General features: G+C 38.9%; 2 protein-coding genes across 4 annotated transcripts in view; one reads left to right on the forward strand and one right to left on the reverse strand.

Moving 5' to 3' along the window:
• Positions 1-1,933, forward strand: part of LOC114904110 (acyl-coenzyme A thioesterase 1-like) — a 9,313-nt gene extending 7,380 nt beyond the window's left edge. The window contains exon 3 of the mRNA XM_029237567.1: positions 959-1,933. Within this exon, the coding sequence (XP_029093400.1) occupies positions 959-1,564 (606 nt within the window). The 3' untranslated portion in view covers positions 1,565-1,933. The remainder of the gene's footprint in view (positions 1-958) is intronic.
• The window catches only part of HEATR4 (HEAT repeat containing 4), a 77,444-nt gene that overhangs the window by 52,875 nt on the left and 2,926 nt on the right, over positions 1-21,643 (reverse strand). The window lies entirely within an intron of this gene.

The raw sequence follows: 21,643 nt of genomic DNA on the forward strand, positions 1-21,643 counted from the left end.
AAATTAATTTTTGGCTGTGTTGGGTCTTTGTTGCTGCGTGCAGGCTTTCTCTAGTTGTGGCAAGTGGGGCTACTCCGTTGCGGTGTGCAGGCTTCTCGTTGCGGTGGCTTCTCTTGTTGAGGTGCACGGGCTCTAGGCACACGGGCTCAGTAGTTGTGGCGCACGGGCTTAGCTGCTCCGCGGCATGTGGGATCTTCCTGGACCAGGGCTCGAACCCGTGCCCCCTGCATTGGCAGGTGGATTCTTAACCACTGCACCACGAGGGAAGCCCAACAAGCATGTATTTTTTTCTCCAGCAGTGTTCATTTGCACAAATGCAGGCCTGGAGGAAGTGAATAACAGGTGCTAACTGAGGTGAGCACTTTTCTAGGCGAGTAGGACCAAAGGGAGAGAGGTATTAAGGGAGTTAGGAGTGTTTGCAGGGGAGCGATAATAACAGTGAAGCTTGAAATCTAAGCCGGATGAGGTGAGAAGTGAGAAAATGAGAGGTACTGATAGGGAAAAAATGGTAGTCAGGGTCTCAAAGAGGTGGGAGTGGGCAGTACGAGAATTGCTAAACTGGAGGTAAATAAGTTGGTGATTAGAGAGTAGAATGCTTGAAGCTGATGTTTTGGAGATGATGTACTTATTGATGACTTGACTTAGGTTATGACAATGGGAGTGTGTGTCTGAGGTCGGGGAGAGAAAAAGATAATGGGAGGTTTGGAGGTCAAGGAACTGAGAGGCCAAAGTATTTAGTTGTCATCCACATGGTTGAAGACACCAGGAATGGTGATGGAGAAATTGTGGAAAGCAAGGTAGAGAGGAAGGATAAGTCAGTATCCCAAGGCTGCAAACCCTGATAAGTGAGAGAGCCCAGATCCACGCTCAGTTCTAACCGACTCTCAAGTCCAGGCGCTACTCGCCACACTGCACTGTTCATGGACTCATTCTCCTTTTCCCTTTGGCCTTTTCTCAGGTAAAGGGCCCAGGGGTAGGGCTGCTTGGGATTTCCAAAGGAGGCGAACTCTGCCTCTCCATGGCCTCGTTCCTGAAGGGCATCACCGCGGCTGTCATAATCAATGGCTCTGTGGCCAGTGTCGGCGGAACCTTACACTACAAGGGTGAGACACTGCCGCCTGTGGGTGTCAGCCGAAGTCGACTCAAGGTGACCAAAGATGGCCTAACAGACATTTTGGATGTCCTGAACAGCCCTTTGGAAGGACCTGATCAGAAGAGCTTCATTCCTGTGGAAAGGGCTGAGTGTGCCTTCCTGTTCCTTGTGGGTCAGGATGACCACAACTGGAAGAGTGAATTCTATGCTAATGAGGCCTCTAAACGCTTGCAGGCCCATAGTAAGGCGAAGCCCCAGATCATCTGTTACCCAGGGGCGGGACACTACATTGAGCCTCCTTACTTCCCCATGTGCTGGGCTTCCCTGCACACCTTGGTGGGCAGTCCTGTCATCTGGGGAGGGGAGCCCAGGGCTCATGCCAGGGCCCAGGTGGATGCTTGGCAGCAGCTCCAGACTTTCTTCCACAAACACTTGGGTGGGGAAAAGGCGACAATCCCAGGAATGCGGTAATCGTTTATCCCAGGGACAGCTGCCACAATTAGTGTATATGTGTAGTTTTTTTCTTTTTAATAATTACTTCAGTGTTAAAGTGAATGTACCAAGAAATTTTCAAGATATTTATAAATTACATACTTTTTCAGTTGTTTGGAAGGAGAGTGATTCTACAGAAAACACAACAGATGGAGAAAGCATGCCCTTTAGTGTCTAACAACACACAACTGACAAGGCTTTAGCTCTGAAAGGAAAAGAGTAACACCTGGTACACAATTGGTGCTTAGTTATTATTTGAATAATTTATTATTGATTTTGTTTAATAATTAATTTATAAATAAATGATTACCTACTGTGGAAGAAAAGCATATAAAATATCAAAAATACTATCAGATCTGAGTTTCTAATTTAAGAATGGAAGTGAACATCTTAGCTGTAAATTACTATACTAGTTATAGAACTACTTAGATGAAAAAAAAATTACTAAAAATTTTCAAAGCAAGTATGGTTTTAGTTCTTTGATATCTTCTCCTTGAATGAGTAAGCATTCTCCTCATGCAAGTGTATTTTAAGTTATTTTTGTATCTTCACATATGGACCTTTGTGAACCAGTTATTTTGAAAGCTGGTAAAACATTTAGATGAATTTCATAAGTGACTTTAATAATGGTTAACGTGCAAATAAATTATTCAGTTTTGTACCACTTGATATAAATAGTTCCATATTAAACTTACTGAACTTTTCTAAAGCTTAATGTGTTTAAAATAAAAAACACCTTAATTTGTGATATGGTATTCCAGTTCCTCAACTTTCTTTTTCAGTAAAGCAATTCCTGACAGGTGTTTTTTCTCAAAATTCAAAAACAGTACAGAACTCTTTTTGTTTTGCCAGCTGTTTTTTTCTTCTATACCATTGTGAGGCAGGTGTCATCTTCATTTTACAGATGAGGAAACTGAGACTCAGTACCTGCATGGTACCTCTAGAGCTGGGGCCCCGGCTCCCCACATCAAGTTTCTTCTCTCTTGAGCCCATCCATGCCCTGTGCAGGGCAGCAGCCCCAGCCACAGGCAAAGGAAGTGGCTTGTCTTTCTCCTGCCTAAGTTCTCAGGGGAGTTCCTGGACTTGCAGTGCGAGGGTAGGGGTATTTCAGGGCACTGATGTTGAAAGAGTAGATCTGGAACCGTGTTTAAACCCTTGACATAGTAGTATGGTTTTGCGGGAGCTGACAGGCAACTCAAAATGCCTACACTCCTTCCCTTGATTGTTAACAATGTGTATGTGATTTGCCCTCCTCTTCCTCTTTCCTCTCTTTGTATCTCTCTTTCTGCTACTTTCTGTAAACAGCGTCTTCCGTGACACTTGAAGGAATCGCGCCATCTATCAAGCTGGAGTGTCAGTCTTCTCTAGATGCTGATCATGAGTGATAAAAGGCAGAAGCAGCAGAAATTTGGGGGCCAATTAATGATGAAGTTAAATTGTAGACCATGTATTTCAAAAGACAGAAAGATGATTTCCTCTTTAAATTCTCTTGAGTAGCAGGATCTAAGAAAAGGGGAAATAGAGACACCGTAGGCACGTGTTCTGGAGGGGAGAGTGAAACTACATACTATGATGTGAAGATTAGAAAAGAATTCAGAGTGATAGTGGCTTTTGATATGGGTCTTAACTGATAGGATCTCTTTTTCTCAAATCTAGAGTAATAAAAATTCATAGAAAACTTGGAAAATAGAGAAAATTATTCACTAGAAAAGGAGTTGCATATAATCCATTCACTAGAAACTAGCACACTTAACATTTTAGAATACTTCCATTTTCCTCTAGGCTTGTTGTGTGTATTGAGTTTTTACTCAATTAAGTGTACATCCGTTTTACCTCAGTATTGTATGATGTTTTTCTTACCATGTTATTATATTCTTCAAATACATGACTTTTTAAAAACAGTGATATGTATTCCATTGATTGGTGCTACAACCCTTCATTTAATCAATCCCCTATTGTTAGCCCTTGACATTGTTGATAGTTTTTCTTTATAAAGTCCGTTCCTATGGTGAAGGGACATATACATGTATAAGTCTTTGTGTATCACTGATTATTTCTTTAAGAGAGATTCTTTGAAAGGAAATTACTGGGTCAAACTTCTGAACAGTATTATGATCCTTTCCTATGCATACCAGAAACAATCAAGTACACCATCAAAGACACTGTATGAGACACAGCCATGTTGTCAATACTGGTGTGATGTGTGTGTATAGGTGTGCGCGTGTCTAATTTTTATAATTTTATAAACTTTATAGGTTGAAAAGAGAATCTCATATTGTTGTGCTTTGTTGTTGTTAGTGAGGTTGAATATTTCCCTCTCTTATTGGGAAAATATTTGTATTCCTTTTAATCTACATTTCCCATTCCTTTAGAATGTTCACCTGTTTCTTCATGACCTAGAGCAGCATTTCATTATGTATTTCAGAGGTAGATAATTCTAATATATGTTGGCAACATTATATTACCGTGTTATTTGCCATTTAAACTATGTGTATGTGTGTGAATATATGTGTGTCAGGTTTTGCAAGATGGACTTGATGACGGAAGGTGGAAATGATAAGAAATATGTGTACCGGTCTCTGCCTGTACCTTTCTCCCAACTTCCAGCACAGAGCTCCTAAACCCTTGTAAATTCCTAACTGATAAAAGCACTAGTAGCATCTTTTGTTCTATCGAGGCAACTTCTGGGTGGGCTCCTGGATGGCTCCTGGATGGGGACTGGTAACCAGAAAGACCAATCCATGATTAGAAGCTTGGAATTTTCAGCCGTCTTGCCCCATTCTCCAGAGGAGAGCAGGGCCAGAAACTGAGTTAATAATTGATCATGCCTATGTGAGGAAGCCGCCAGAAAATCCCAATAGTATGGGGTTTGGAGAGCTTCCAGGTTGGCAAACACTACCACACAGGCAGGGTGATGCACCCCAACTCCACAGGGACAGAAGTTCCTGTAGTCGGGACCTTCTCAGACCTCGCCCCACACGTCTCTTTATCTGGCTGTTCCTTTATATCCTTTGTGATTTCCTTTAATAAGGTAGTTGATGTAAGGGTTTCCCTGAGTTCTGCGAGCTGCTCTAGCAAATTAGTTGAACCTGAGGAGGAGGGGGTTGTGGAAACCTCGGATTTCTTGCCAAATCACACAGAAGTTGTGGGTACCCTGGGGACCTATTACTTGCAGTTGGCAGCTGAGGAGGGGTGAGAGCAGTTTTGTGGGACTGAGCCTTTAACCTCAGGGAACTGACACCATCTCCAGGTAGATAGTGTTAGGACTGAATTAAATTGTAGGACATCCAGATGGTTGTCTCAGAGATCTGCCTGGTGTGGAGATAAAAACCTCCACACGTGTGGTAACCAGCAGTGTCAAAGTGCAGTGTTCTGTGTGAGTAGTAAAGGAGACACATAGAAAAGAAAGACACAGGAGGAGAACTGTAGGTTTTTCCTTATATACAGAAGACATTTTAGGAAGTCAAAATAACAGGCTCAGTGGTGGAAAACTCAAGTGCGTTCAAGTATAGTTGTCCATGTTAGAGCATAGGGTACACATAAAATAGCAGTGTGCAAACACTACAAAAGGAGGAGAATGCTGTGTGATAGACAGTCTTAACTGTGTTTAATTGTACAGGCAAAGGGAGACCTTAAAGATTGGTAAGAAAAAGGGTGATATAGTTGCCACTGTACTTTAAAAAAAGTATATGGTGTGAAGTACCCACATGGACACTATTGCAATAGTGAAGGATTCTACTGCAATGCCTTATGGGAAGAGTGGACCCTTTCTATCTTACACACTTTATAGGATCTCAAAATTTCTTGATACTTTCTAGTTAAACCTAGAAGCTGTAGGGAGGGAGGAGGACTGTTCCTTTTCCTAAAAGAGGTTTCATTCTGAACAGTACTTGGACACCAATTCTGCATGGACATCAGTTTGGATCTGGAGAAGCCCCAGGGGTAAAAACTAATCAAACCTCATTTTAGGAGAGGACAGTGCTCTTCAGGCTTCTTCATCCAGCCACTGACTGGACCACATCTAGCTAATCAGACCCCCTTGACATCATCTGTTACCTCAACAGTATCCCTTTGTTTGTGCTCTATTTCAATACCTGTTATTCTTCGAATATCAACAAAATTTCTACTAGGAATGCATGTGGTTTTACCTTATCTCACCTGTGTAGGGGAGGAAAATTTTTTACCTATACTCTTTTGGAGTTTCTGAGTAGGCTTGAGAATAAAATTGACACAAGACAGATTAATAAGAGAAAAGAATACTAAGTTGTTTTTTTTTACATGAACATCAAGGTCTCAACAAGGAAATGAAGACCGAGGAAGTGGAAAAACCGAAGTATTTATACAGTAGTTTGAAGAGAGTGCAAACTGTGGAAAAGTAAAAAATACGGGGAAAGTAAAGGAAGAGAAATTATCGTGACAGTCATGTGCAGAATTCTCTCAGCCTTGACTCCTATTTCTGGTGATAAGACTGAACTTTCCTCCCGTATAGGGAGGCACCGCTCACAAGGGAGTCTCCTCTTCCGCTTTCAAGGAAAAAACGGGGGATAAGTGCCCTTCTTGCGCCTGCTGTTTTTCAAGTGCCTTTAGCTCTGGTCAGTATGCCAAAGTGACATATTTTGGGGTGGCATCCGCTGAACCCTTCACCTGAATTGTTTCCACAGTGTCTCTCATCCCCACTTGACTTTGAGAACTGAAGATAAACTGAGGGAGAATTTTCATCTTGCTGTGAAATACTGTGTGCTTAATTTCTTCATGTTTCCTAACATGTTTTTTTCATTTATTATTTATTATTATTAGTCCCATATTATTAGTTACTTATTTATTATTTAAATAATATATTTATTATTTAAATATTATTATTAGTCCCATATTATTATTATTTAAATAATATATTTATTATTTATTATTAATTTATTATTTAAATAATATATTTATTATTTTATTATTTGTCCCATATTATTATTATTTAAATATGTTATTTATATATTATTAATTATTATTATTATTATTAGTCCCATATTTTCCTTCTGTAAATTCAAAAAAATTCCTTTCTTGTTCTAACTTCTAGAAAGCCACCAATACCGTAATGGGTCTCCTCCACTGCTCTCAGGGATGTTGTCAAGTGCTTACCCAGCAAACATTACCCCTCCTCCTGGTATAAGACTTCCGGATTTTCATTCAGGAACTGGCCATCCTCTGCAGCTTTGGGCATCAGGGAAAGCTAACTCCACCCTGATGGCAAGGGCAATGATGGTCATCCCCGTTGGGTTTAAGTCAATCTCAACATTCCATCCAGGGGAAAGTATGTAATTTAGGTGACATACTTGGAATTCTGGATTTTCTCCCTCCCATTAAACATGAACGAAGATGCAGGAAGCCCCAGTTATTCCACCAGTCACCATGTGGCACTGTGATTGTCAGAGCGGACAGAAGGAAATCATTCTTGGTGTCATCATTGAGCGATCGGATCAATCAAATATGAAGCCAGACCTATTCCTGACTTTCTATCAAATAAATTTCCTTATATTTTTAAAGGCTTTATTTTTTTGAGCATGTTTAGGTTCACACTAAATTGAGAAGAAGGACAGATATTTCCCATAGACCCCCTTCCCCCACATATGCACAACCTCCTTCACCATCAACATCCCACACCAGAATGCTACATTTATTACAACCGATGATGCTACATTGACCCATTATTATTACCCAAAGTCCCTAGTTTACATTAGGGTTACCTCTTGGTGGTGTACATTCTATGGGTTTGGACAAATGTATCGTAACATGAATCTACCCTTATTGTACCATACAAAATTGTTTCACTGCCCTAAAAATCCTCTGTGTTTCACCTATTCAACCCTCCCTCCCTCCAACCTCTGGCAACCACTGATCTTTTTACTGTCTCCATGTTTGTTTTACCTTTTCCAGAGTGTCACAGAGTTGGAATCATACAGAATGCAGCCTTTTTAGATTGGTGTCTTTCACTTAGTAATATGCATTTAAGGCTCCTCCATGTCTTTTCATAGCTTGATAGCTCATTTTCTTTTTATTCCCGAATAATATTCCACTGTCTGGAAGTACCGAAGCTTGTTTATCCATTCACCTACTGAAGGACACCTCGGTTGCACCCAAGTTTTGTCACTCTCCTCACATTTTGAAGCAAGTTAGGCACCAGTCTTCACTAGCTCTTATTTAAGCCTTGACTTATGGATCCAGGCTTTTTTCTATGATGTAGCTTTGCCAACTGGAACATCTGCAGTGGCTTCCAAAATTAGCATGGAAAGGAAAGAATATAGGGAATCATGTTTTATGACCAGCCCAGGGGGTATCATTTTTGCCCTCACCCCACTGGTAGAACTTAGTCATCTAAACCTACCGAACTACAGTGGAGGCTGGGAAATATTATCCTGTTTTCCAGGAAAGAGAAATAAACTGGTAGTGTTAATTAATTTAAAAGTGTATGCAGGATGGTTGTGGCATTGGGAACCAGTCAGACTCTTCTGCAAACACATCCTAACTGAGCTACAGGCCCCTGGGACACTTAGCCCCAGGTAATACTTGAGACCACACTCAATAAAATGTGAAGAATCTGGTTAGGGAAGCTTTCTACTGGTAAGTATATAGGCTTAAAATCTCCACAGTAGACAGGGGATGGGGGTGGGGGAGGTGGACAGGAGAAAAGGCAGCTCTGACCAGGGAGGGGACTATACTAAATAAATATCTCCGGTTTAAGGAGAAAGGAATAAAGTCCTCCTTTTTTAATAGGACAGAGAGGTTGTCCCCAGTGAGTCAGCATGTTCAGTGACCTGAAATTAAGCCTGATAGTGACATTCACATACCCCACACATTTATATAGAAGCTACAGTCACTTCCCATTCAGGAGAAGGCTGCTGGGGCAAAAAACTTCTACAACTGCAGAAGAAACATGCAAGCTACGTAAATCAGTGAGTCTAACCCTTCATTTGTGAATATAAATGGACCATGAGGAAAAACCAACAGCATGAACCATAAGGACCACATTGAGCAAATAGAACCACTGACCCAAGAATAAACACAGATTATCCAGGAAACCATATACAACTTAGAAAAAACTCTCACTGACATCCTCAGATATGATATTTGAGAATATTTTAGCAGAAAACAAGAAAAAGTTGCAAGTTTTAAAAATCAGAGAAAAAGAATTTATTGGAAATTACAAATATGATTGCTGAGACACACAATTCAGTAGATGAGCTGAAAAACAAAATGGACACGACTAATAGCCAAATTAGGGATTCGGAAGGAAGACTTAAAATCTCTCACAATTTGCTGAAGCAAGAGGTGGGAAATGTGTGAGAAAAAATTAAGGCATAGAAGATTGTAACACATACTCTGCTCTACTAGCAGCAATGGTCTTGGTTTTGGATTAACAAATTTACAAAACAGAAGAGGCTTCACCCAGCACCAAGTTTACTTAGATTTAAGAATTCAGAAAAAGAGAAAACAAAGCCACAGTATAAAGTCATTATGCACTCAGGAGGCATGTGGTCACATAAGATGAGGCTGAGTATATGTAGACAACTTCTGGCTTCAGATTAAAAGGCTCTATACAGAAATGAAGAGAAAGCCGTTAAAAATGTCCAATTGTGGGGGGCTTCCCTGGTGGCGCAGTGGTTGAGAGTCCGCCTGTCGATGCAGGGGACACGGGTTCGTGCCCTGGTCCGGGAAGATGCCACATGCCGCGGAGCGGCTGGGCCCGTGAGCCATGGCCGCTGAGCCTGCGCGTCTAGAGCCTGTGCTCCACAACGGGAGAGGCCGCAACAGTGAGAGGCCCGCGTACCGCAAAAAAAAAAAGTCCAATTGTGTACTGAAGAATTAACACTACCAAACAAGAGGGCTGGTCATTACCCTTGGCTACTAGAAGGTGATCTCTAGGCTTCTGGAATGCCTGAAAGCAGTATCTTTGCTCGGGGGCCTTGGGTCACACTGGATGATTTAGGGTGGGGGCTGCCCACACCTTAGGGTAGGGACTGGCCACACCAGAAAGACCAATAGTGTGATTTAGACCAGAGGCTTTGGGTGTCAGTCCACCGGCAGACTGAAGACTGAGATCAACCATGTGGACAATCATGTGGATCAATCAATCATGCCTACATAATGGAGCCCCAATACAACTGAACAGTGGGGTTCAGGTGAACCTCCTGGTTGTGCAAATTACTGCACATCAAGGCCAGGAGAGTAACACGTCTTGACCTCACAAGAGAAAACAACATAAGCTCCATGTTAGGAACATGCCTGGACTCTGCCCTGTACACATCTTCCCTTGGCTGATTTTCATATGTATCTTTTCTTGTAGTAAGTCATAACCAGGGATATGGTAGCTTTCATTGTGTTCTGTGAGTCCTTCTAGGAAAATTATTGAAACTGTGGGTAGTTTTGGGAACCCTTGCCTCACCCAAACTTACTATTGGTGTCAAAAGTGAGGGTGATCTTTTTAAAGAACTGTTCCCTCTAACTCTGTAGTTCACCCCAAACTCCTTGCACCAATCATAATGAAGTGGATAATTTATCTTTTCTTTGGCTGCCTAGCATCTGAACCCCCTTTCTAAGTTAGTCCAGTTTCCTTAGTCTTATGAGACTTGCTGGGATACAAAGCCCAACTATCACAACAGAATTTAGGAACAGCATTAAGGCTAGAGATGGTTGGTTAGTGACAGAAAATCCCCCCAAAAGTGGGTTAAACAAGTTAGAATTAATTTCTCCTTCACAAAAATTGCAGGTAAGGGGCACAGGGCAAGGATTATTTTCTACCGTGTCAGGCACCCAAGCTCTGCTGTCCTTACTAAGTAGCTTCCACATCATGGTATAAGGAAAGCTAGCTGCTCCAGCTCCAGCTATCATGTACGATTCCAGCCAGCAGGAAGAAGAAAGGGGCAGGGGAAGGGCGCGCTATCTCCCTTGAGAATACTTTCCCAAACTTTCACATTCTACTTCTGCCTCTATGCTATTGGTCAGAACTTTGTTACATGACCACATCAAGCTGCAAGGGAGGTAGGGAAATATAGTCTTTATTCCTGGTAGTCACATACTCATAAAATATGCAATCCAGCAAGACGTCAGAATAGTCACAGACATTTATATATCTAACAATATAGTTTTAAATACATAAAGCAAACACTTTAGAAATACGATAAGAAACTTAAAGTTCTACAATAATCATATACATATTTAAACTCTCAGAAACTGACAGATGTAAGGTAAGCAATAAGTAAATCTCTATAATATGAACTACATAAATAATAAATTTGATTAGATAAGATAGAGCAAGAAAGAGAGTAGGAAACTTTGCTCGCAACAGATGATACATATTCTTTTCAAATACTACTGGAATATTTATAGAAGTTGACAATGTATAAAACATTAAAAAATTCAACAAAGTCTCAATAGTAGAAATGATCCAGACTTTATTCTCTAAATACTACACAAGGAAATCGAAATAAACAAAAAGTTACAATCCACTTGGAGCATTAACACCTTTCTGGGAGAGATGAAAAGTGGAAGTTTAAACACTTGGGAAAACACAGGGGTTGCTAATACCTCTATCTTCTAAAGTCACAGATTTAATTGAAAGGTGATGAAACAAGAAATAAAGACTTAAATATATTATTTAAAATTATAAATGAAACCAAAAGAAAAGCCCAAAATACTAATACATTTATCAAAAACTGGGAGGAAGAAGAAAGAGTAAGTAGAATGTTCATGAGACAGTGAACAATTCTAAAATGCAAAAATTAAGAAATAGAGAAAGAGGGCTTCCCTGGTGGCACAGTGGTTAAGAACCCCCCTGCCAATGCAAGGAACACAGGTTTGAGCCCTGGTCCAGGAAGATCCCACATGCCGTAGAGCAACTAAGCCCGCGCGCCACAACTACTGGGCCTGCGCTCTAGAGCCCACAAGCCACAACTAGTGAGCTCGCGTGCCACAATACTGAAACCCGCGCACCTAGAGCCCATGCTCCACAACAAGAGAAGCCACCCAATGAGAAGCTTGCACACCGCAACGAAGAGTAGCCCCCTCTCTCCGCAACCAGAGAAAGCCCGTGCACAGCAACAAAGACCCAATGCAACCATAAATGAATGAATGAATGAAACAGAGAAAGAGGCATAGTGTCTAATATACTGGAGGTAACCATAAAAAGAAGTGAAAACAGAAAATAGAGATAGTTAAAAGAGGTTGCTCAAAGAACATGAGGCTTTGTGACAGACGAGGGGAGGAAAAGAAGACTTCTGATTTGCATTTTAAGTTCTTTCCTATGCTTATACTTATTACAATGTGGGAATTACTTCAGAAAAAGTTAAAAATTTCAATTTATACAAAAGCTGCTTCTAAATAACTTGGATTAAAAAGGAGCTAAAGGAAGCTAAAAACTATCTTTAAATTATGATGAAACAATAATGAAAATACAGTTAACCCTTGAATATCAAGAGTTTGAACTGCATGGGTCCATTTATACATGGCATTTTTCAATAAACCCACTCTTGGTTGAATCTGTGGATGCAGAACCACAGACAAAGATGGAAAGCCATAAAGTTATACTCAGATTTTTGACTGCATGGGGGGTTGGTACCTCTAAACCCTGAGGTGTTCAAGGGTCAACAGTACTGCATATAAAACCGTCACACATGTAGCCATATTGGTGTTCAGAGGAAAAGTATAGCCCTAAATAAACTTATTAGTATATAACAAAAACAAAACAGAAGAACTAATCATTCAACTCAATAATTTTTTAAAAATGTAACCTTATCAATGAAAGAAAGAAGGCATTAATAAAAAATAAAAGCAGACACTAAAGACATAGAAACAGGAAGCAACAATAATATGAAAAGGTGATCAGAGTTAAAGTACAATCAGCCCTCCAAATACATGAGTTCTGCATCTGTGGATTCAACCAACTGCAGATCAAAACTATTCGGGAAAAAAAATTCCAGAAAGTTCCCAAAAGCTAACCTTGAATTTGCCATGTGCAGGCAACTACTTACATAGCTTTCACATTGTATTTACAACTATTTGTATTATATTAAGTATTATAAATAATCAAGAGATGATTTAAACTATATGGGAGAGAATATTCATAGGTTATATGCAAATACTATTCCATTTTATGTAAGGGCTTGAGCATCTGCAGAGTTGGGTATCCTTGGGGGTCCTGAAACCAACTGGATACTGAGGGACAAGTGTATTCTATGGTCTTTGTCATATTTGAGAGAAAGATAAAGATGCTAACTGTCCACTCTGTTAACATTTCAAGAGTAGTCATTAAAATAACAGTTACCTTTTCAAAAATTCAAAAGTAACTACTAAGAGAAAAGAATGTTTAATTTACAAATGAATAGAAGAGAACCCAATAAAAAAAAGAAAACCTCATCAAATCCAAAAGAGGGCAAGAAAGAAATACAAAAGAAGCATAGAGAAAGTACACAATAAAATGGTAGAAATATCTGAATATATCAGTAATCACAATAATTATCTATGGATCAAACTTCCCTGTTAATATAAGTGGATTGTGAGACTGGATTTTTTTAAAAATTAGCTGTGGCCATGACTTGGAGATATACCAACTACTTAAAAATATTTTTTAAAAAATTAAAAAGGGAAAACAGAAAAGGCACATCAGGCAAGTACTAACAAAAATAAAACTTGTGTTGCTGTATTAACATCAGTCCAAATGAGCTCAAAGCAAACAAGTATTATTATAGGTAAAGGAGACCATGATGATTTTTTAAAAGTTCAATTCACCAAAAAGATATAGCAACTCTAAACTTGTTGCACTTAATAAGATCACTTCAAAATATAAAGGATAAAAGTATTTGAAGAAAATACAGGAAATTTATCTGAGAGCATTTATGTTTGGGTTTTCTCAAAAGCAGATCCTAAAACTACAAAACATTGCTGAATAAAAATAATGAAGACCTAAGAAATGGAAAGACATCCCATTTCATGGATCAAAAGATGTAATATTAAGTCTGAGTTAACTTAGTCTATGTTAAGATGGCAGTACTCCCTATTATGGGCTGAATTGTGGCTCCCTAAAATTCATATGTTGAAGTTCAAATCCCTAGTACCACAGAATGTGACTGTATTTGAAAATAAGGCCTTTAAAGAGGTAATTAAGGTAAATGAGGTCATATGTGTGGGCCATAGTCCAATATGACTGGTGTCCTTATAATAAGAGGAGATGAGGATACAAATATGTATGAGAAAACACCATGTGCAGATACAAGAAGATGGCCATCCACAAGCCAAGGAGAGAGCCCTGGAACAGACTCTTCCCTCATGGCCCCCAGGAAAAAAGAAACTGCTGACACCTCCATCTTGATTTCTAGCCTCCAAAATTGTGAGAAAATAAATTTCTGTTGTTACAGCCACCCTACCTGTGGCTGGCAGACCTGGCAAGCTAACATGCTCTGCAAATTGATCTACAGATTCAATGCAATCTCAATCAAAATTCCAGGTGGCTTCTTTGCATAAACTGGTAAGTTGATCTTAAAATTCCTATGGAAACTCAAGAAACCCATAATCTTGACAAAAAAGAATAAAACTGGAAGACTCACAATTCCCATTTTTAAAACTTACTAGAAAGCAACAGTAATTAAAACAATGTGATACATACATATGGACAGACAAAAAGATCAATGCAATAGAAATGAGATTCCAGAAATAAATCCTTACATTTACAGTCAGTTGATTTTTCCCCCCCCCTCTGGTACGCGGGCCTCTCACTGCTGTGGCCCCTCCCGCTGCGGAGCACAGGCTCCGGACATGCAGGCCCAGCGGCCATGGCCCACGGGCCCAGCCGCTCCGCGGCACGTGGGATCCTCCCAGACCGCACGAACCCGTGCCCCCTGCATCGGCAGGCGGACTCTCAACCACCGCGCCACCAGGGAAGCCCCAGTCAGTTGATTTTTGACAAGAAAATTCAAGGGAGAAAGAATGGTCTTTTCAACAAATTGTGTTGACACAACAGGATATCCATATGTAAAGAATGAATTTCAATCCTACCTCACAGCAAACACAAAAATTAACTCAAAATGGATCAAAGACATAAATGTAAGGGCTAAAACTACAGAATTCTTAGAAGAAAATATAGAAGTAAATCTCTGTAACCTTGGATTAGATAATGGTTTGACATCAAAGTCTAAGCAACAAAAGAAAAAATAAATGAATCGGACATCAAAATTGAAAACCTTTATGCATCAAAGGATACCATTAAAAAATTGAAAAGACAGCTCACAGAATGGTAAGAAATATTTCCAAATCACATATGTTAGTGACTTGTATCTAGAATATATAAAGAACTTTTAAAATTCAGTACTAAAAAGCAGCAAGGGAAAAGCAGCTAGTAACATACAAGAGAACTCCCATAAAAATGTCAGCTGACTTTTCAGCAGAAATATGCAGACCAGAAGGGAGCAGCATGATATATTTAAAATGATGAAAGGAAAAAACCTACAATCAAGAGCACCCAGCAAGGCCATCACTCAGATTTGAAGGAGAGATAAAGAGTTTTAAAGACAAGAAAAAACTATAAAAGTTCAAGACCACTAAACTACTTTAGAAAATAATGTTAAAAAAAACTTCTCTAAGTAGAAAAGAATAGGCCACAACTAGAAATGTTAAAAGTATGAAAGAAAAAATGTCATTTGTAAAGGCACAGTAAAGATACAAGTTCAACCACTAATAAAGCAAGGTTAAAAGACAAAGTAGTCAAATCACCTAATATATCCACAATAAGTAGTTAAGATACACACAAAACAAAAGGATATAAAATATGATGTCACAAACAGTGAACAGTGGGGTGAGGTGGGGAAGAGTAAAAATGCAGAGTGGTTAAAATGTGTCTGAAATTAAGAGATCAGAAACTTAAAATAATCACATATATATGTAGATTTCTATAAATAAACCTCCTGGCCCACACAAACAAAATTCTATAAGAGATACACACATACACAAAAGAAAGGAATCTAAACATAACACTAAATATAGTCATCAAATCACAAGGGAAGAGAGAAAGAAGAAACAAAAAACAACTACAAAAACCAACCAGAATACAATTAACAAAATGGCAGTTAAGTACACACCTATCAATAATTACTTTAAAGGTAAATGGACTGGGGCTTCCCTGGTGGCGCAGTGGTTGAGAGTCCGTCTGCCGATGCAGGGGACGTGGGTTCGTGCCCCGGTCCGGGAAGATCCCACATGCCGCGGAGCGGCTGGGCCCGTGAGCCATGGCCGCTGAGCCTGCGCGTCCGGAGCCTGTGCTCCGCAACGGGAGGGGCCACAACAGTGAGAGGCCCGTGTACCGCAAAAAAAAAAAAAAAAAAAAAAAGGTAAATGGACTAAATGCTCCAATCAGAATACATACAGAGGCTGAATGGGTAAAAAACAAGGATACAAAGGATCATACAAGATAACTACAATTATATGCCAATAAAATGGGCAACCTATAAGAACTGGATATATTCCTAGGAAATACAATCTCCCAAGGCTGAATCAGGAAGAAACAGAATATATAAACAGACTGATTACCAATAATGAAATAGAGTCAGTAATAAAAATTTTACCAAATAGTAAACAAAAGTTAACACCTATCATTCTCAAACTATTCCAAAAAATTGAAAAGTTCACAGTAAAGGTTTCCAAACACATTCTACAGGCCAGTATCACCCTGTTAAAACCAGACAAAGGCACCACCAAAAAAAAGAAAATGACAAGCCACTATGGCTGATGAACATAGATGTAAATATCCCAAACAAAATATTAGCAGGCTGAAGTCAATGATACATTAAAAAGATCATACACCACAATCAAGTGGGATTTATCCTAGGGATGCAAGGACAGGTCAGTATCAACAAATCAATCAATGTGATATCCCACATTAATAAATTGAAATAAAAATGACATGATCATCTCAATATATGCAGGAAAACCTTTTCTCTCAACATCCATTTATGATAAAAACTCTCAACAATGTAGGTATAGAGGGAACATACCTCAGCATAACAAAAACCATATATGACAAGCTGCAGCTAATGCTGCATCATACTCATGTACAATGCAACATCATACTCAATGTTCAAAAGCTGAAAGATTTTCTTCTAAGATCAGGAGACAAGACAAGGATGCCCACTCTTTCCACTTTTATTCAACACAGTATTGGAATTCCTAGTTAAAGCAATCAGACAAGAAAAAGAAATAAAACCGGAAAGAAAGAAGTAAAACTCACTGTTTGCAGATGACATGATACTATATACAGAAAACTGTAAAGATGCCACCAAAAAAACTATTAGAACTTATAATTAAATTCAGTAAAAAAAAGTTTCAAGATACGAAATAATTTGGGGATTGACATGTACACACTGCTGTATTTAAAAGAGATAACCAGGACTGCCGTGGTGGCACAGTGGTTAAGAATCCACCTGCCGATGCAGGGGACACGGGTTCAAGCCCTGGTCAGGGAAGATCCCACATGCCACGAAGCAACTAAGCCCTTGCTCCACAACTACTGAGCCTGCGCTCTACAGCCCATGAGCCACAACTACTGAGCCCACGTGCCACAACTACTGAAGCCCGTGGCTAGTGTCTGTGCTCTGAAACAAGAGAAGCCACCGCAAGGAGAAGCCCGTGCACCGCAACAAAGAGCAGCCCCTGCTCACCGCAACTAGAGAAAGCCCACGTGCAGCAACGAAGACCCAATGCAGCTAGAAATAATAAATAGATAGATAGATAGATAACCAACAAGGACCTACTGTATAGCACAGGAACTCTGCTCAATATTCTTTAACAACCTAAATGGGAAAACAATTTGAAAAAGAATAGATATATGTATACGTATAACTGAATCACTTTGCTGTACACCTGAAACTAACACAACATTGTTGATCAACTATACTCCAATATAAAAAAAAATTAAAAAATTAATATACAGAAATCTGTTGCTGGGCTTCCCTGGTGGCACAGTGGTTGAGAATCCGCCTGCCAATGCAGGGGACATGCGTTCGATTCCTGGTCTGGGAAGACCCCACATGCCGCGGAGCAACTAAGCCCGTGCACCACAACTACTGAGCCTGTGAGCCACAACTACTGAGCCTGCGTGCCACACACTGCAACAAAGAGTAGCTCCCGCTCGCCACAACTAGAGAAAGCCCATGTGCAGCAATGAAGACCCAACACAGCCAAAAATAAATAAATTTAATAAATTTAAAAAAAATCTGTTGCTTTTCTATACACTAACAACAAACTATCAGCAAGAGAAATGTAAAAACAATCCCAGTTACAACTGCATCAAAAAGAATAAAATACATGGTAATAAATTTAATCATAGACATTAAAGACCTATACTCTGAAAACCATAGGACATTGAGGAAATAAACTGAAAATGATGAAAATATATACAAATACATACAGTGCTCATGGATTGGAAGAATTAATATCTTTATTTTTTAAAATTTTTATTGGAGTACAGTTGATTTACAATGTTGTGTTAGTTTCAGGCACTTTTTAAAAATAATTAATATCCTTAAAATGTCCATACTACCCAAAACAATCTACAGATTCACTGCAATCTATCAAAATATCAATGGCATTTTTCACAAAACTAGAACAAATAATCCTAAACTTTTTATGGAAATACAAAAGACCCTAAATAGCCAAAGCAATGTTGAACAAGTAGAACAAAGGTGGAGGTATCATGCTCCCTGATTTTAAACTAAACTACAAAGCTACAGTCATCAAAACAGGATGGTACTGGCATAAAAATACACACATAGATCAATGAAACAGAAGAGAGAGCCCAGGAATAAACTCATGCTTATGTGATCAATTTACCTATGACAGAGGATGCAAGAATATACAGTGGGAAAAGACAACCTATTCAATAAATGGTAATGGAAAAACTGGTCAGCTACCTGAAGAAGAATCAAACTGGACTACTTTCTCAAACCATATACAATAATAAACTCAAAATGGATTAAAGACTTAAACATAAGACCTGAAACCATAAAACTCCTGGAAGAAAACATAGACAGTATGCTCTTTATCATTGCCTTTGTCATCAACAAAATGAAAAGGCACCCTATTGAATGGGAGAAGATATTTGCACACAATATATCTCATAAGGGGTTAACAGCCAAAATAGACAAAGAACTCATACAATGCAACATGACAAAAACAAACAGCCTGATTTAAAAAAAAATGGGCAGAGGACTTGCATAGACATTTTTCCAGAGAAGACATACAGATACCACCAGGCACATAAAAAAGATGCTCAACATCACTAGCCATCAGGGAAATGAAAATCAAACCCACAATGAGATATCACCTCACACTTGCAGAATAGCTATTATCAAAAAGATAACAAATAACAAGTGCTGGCTTGAATGTAGAGAAAGTGAATCCTCATGTACCATTGGTGGGAATATAAGTTAGTGCAGCTGCTCTGGAAAACAGTATGGAGGTTCCTCAAAAATAAAAACAGAACACCGATATGATCCAGCAATTCCACTTCTGGGTGTTTTTTCCAAAGAAAACACAAACACTAATTCAAAAAGATATATACACCCCGATATTCATTGTAGCAGGATTTATAATAAACAAGATATGGAAGCAACCTAAGTGCCCATGAATAGATGAATGGATAAAGAAGATGTGATATATGCATGTATATATGTATATGTGTATACACACACACACACACACACACACACACATATTACTGAGCCATAAAAAAGATTGAAATCTTCTACTTACAATACATGGATGGACCTAGAGGGTATTTTACTAAGTGAAATATATCAGACAGAGAAAGACAAATACCATATGATTTCACTTATATGTGGAATCTAAAAAACAAAACAAAACAAGACAGAAACAGACTCACAGATATAGAGAAGAAACAGGTGGTTGCCAAGGGGGAGGGGGTAGGTGGTTCAGTGAAAGAGGTGAGGGACATTAAGGTACACACTTCCATTACAAAATACTTGAGTCACAGGGATGAAATGTACAGCATGGGGAATATAGTCAATAATATTGTAATAACTCTGTATGGTGAGAGATGATAACTAGACGTATGTACATTTTGTAACGTACAGAAATACTGAGTGCCTACGTTGTGCGCCTGACACTAACATAATGTTGTAGGTCAATTATTCTTCAATGTTTAAAAAATAGGCAAAAGATACGGATACCTCACCAAAGAAGATATACGGATGACAAGCATATGAAAAGATGCTCAACATCATATGTCATTACAGAACTGCAAAGTAAAATTAACAATGAGATACGACTACATACCTATTAAAATGACTGAACTCTAAAATACTGACAAAATTAAATGCTGGAGAGAATATGGAGCAAGAGGAACTCTCATTTGTTGCCGGTGAAAATGCAAAATGGTACAGCCACTTTGGAAGACAGTTACCTATTTCTAACAAAGCTAAACATAGCCTCAGCATATGATCCAACAATCACTCTATTGTATAATACATCCATACAATAGAATGTTACTCAGCAATAAACAGAAATGACATATCAGGCTTCAGAAAAACATGGAAGAGGCTTAGGTGCATACTGCTAAGTGAAAGAAGCTAATATGAAAATGCTACATACTGTATGACTCCAACTATATGATGTTCTGGCAAAATAAATATCTAAAAATGTCAGTGGTCGCCTGGGGATGGGAGGAGGGGACGAACAGGTGAAACACACAGAATTTTTAGGTCAATGAAATTATTCTGTATGATACTTTAGTGATGGATACATGACATTATGCATTTGTCAATTTTTACAGGCATATCTCCGAGATATTGCAGGTTTGGTTTCAGACCACTACAATAAAGCAAATCACACAAATTTTTAGGCTTCCCAGTGCATATAAAAGCTATGTCTACACTGTACTGTAGTCTATTAAATGTGAATAGCATTATGTCTTAAAAAAACAATGTATACACCTTAATTAAAAAATAATGCTTAGGAGTAAGACAAGAATAAAGACACAGACCTACTAGAGCGTGGACTTGAGGATATGGGGAGGGGGAAGGGTAAGCTGTGACAAAGTGCGAGAGTGGCATGGACATATACACACTACCAAACGTAAAACAGATAGCTAGTGGGAAGCAGCCGCATAGCACAGGGAGATCAGCTCCATGCTTTGTGACCACCTAGAGGGGTGGGATAGGGAGGGTGGGAGGGAGACGCAAGAGGGAAGAGATATGGGAACATATGTATATGTATAACTGATTCACTTTGTTATGAAGCAGAAACTAACACACCATTGTAAAGCAATTATACTCCAATAAAGATGTTAAAAAAAAAAATAATAATACTGTTGAGAAAATAACGTTGATAGACTTGCTGGATGCAGGGTTGCCACAATCCTTCAATTTGTAAAATACTCAATACCTGCAAAGAGCAATAAAAGGAGGTATGCCTATATGACCTAACTCAGACTTCGGTTAATAATAATGTATCAATATGGGTCCATCCACTGTAACAAATATGCCACACTAACACAAAATATTAATAATAGGGAAAATTGTGTGGGAAGGGAAACTGGGGATATGGGAATTCTCTATACTTTCTGTTGAATTTTACTGTAAAGTCAAAACTTTTTCAAAAATAATGCCTATTCGTATTTTAAAAATCAAAATTTATCTTAAACAAGTGGTTGAAGTGGGAAAATAGTACAAAGTATATAACTTTTTTATTTAAAAAAGCAAACAAACAACAACAAAAAGAATAGTACCGTAGCGTGTTCACACTCCCATATATGTACATACTTTAAACATTCAGAATCAAAATCTAGTTGGATGTACTCATCTTTGGGGGAAAGCAGCAAATGAACAGAGAAGACTCTATCATTCACACTGTAAACATTTCAGCATTGCTTACATCTGCTTTGGTAAATATGTTTTTTCCTTTAAAAAGAATTTAAAAAGCAGGATGCAAACCTATGGCAAATATCTCATGAGAAACAAAACACTGCATGGGCTCAATCTCTGCCTCTACGAAATCAAACATGACATTTTG

Source organism: Monodon monoceros, unplaced genomic scaffold (genome assembly GCF_005190385.1).
Source record: "Monodon monoceros isolate NGI ecotype Baffin Bay Population unplaced genomic scaffold, NGI_Narwhal_1 Super_Scaffold_21, whole genome shotgun sequence".
In the NCBI taxonomy this organism is placed as follows: domain Eukaryota; kingdom Metazoa; phylum Chordata; class Mammalia; order Artiodactyla; family Monodontidae; genus Monodon; species Monodon monoceros.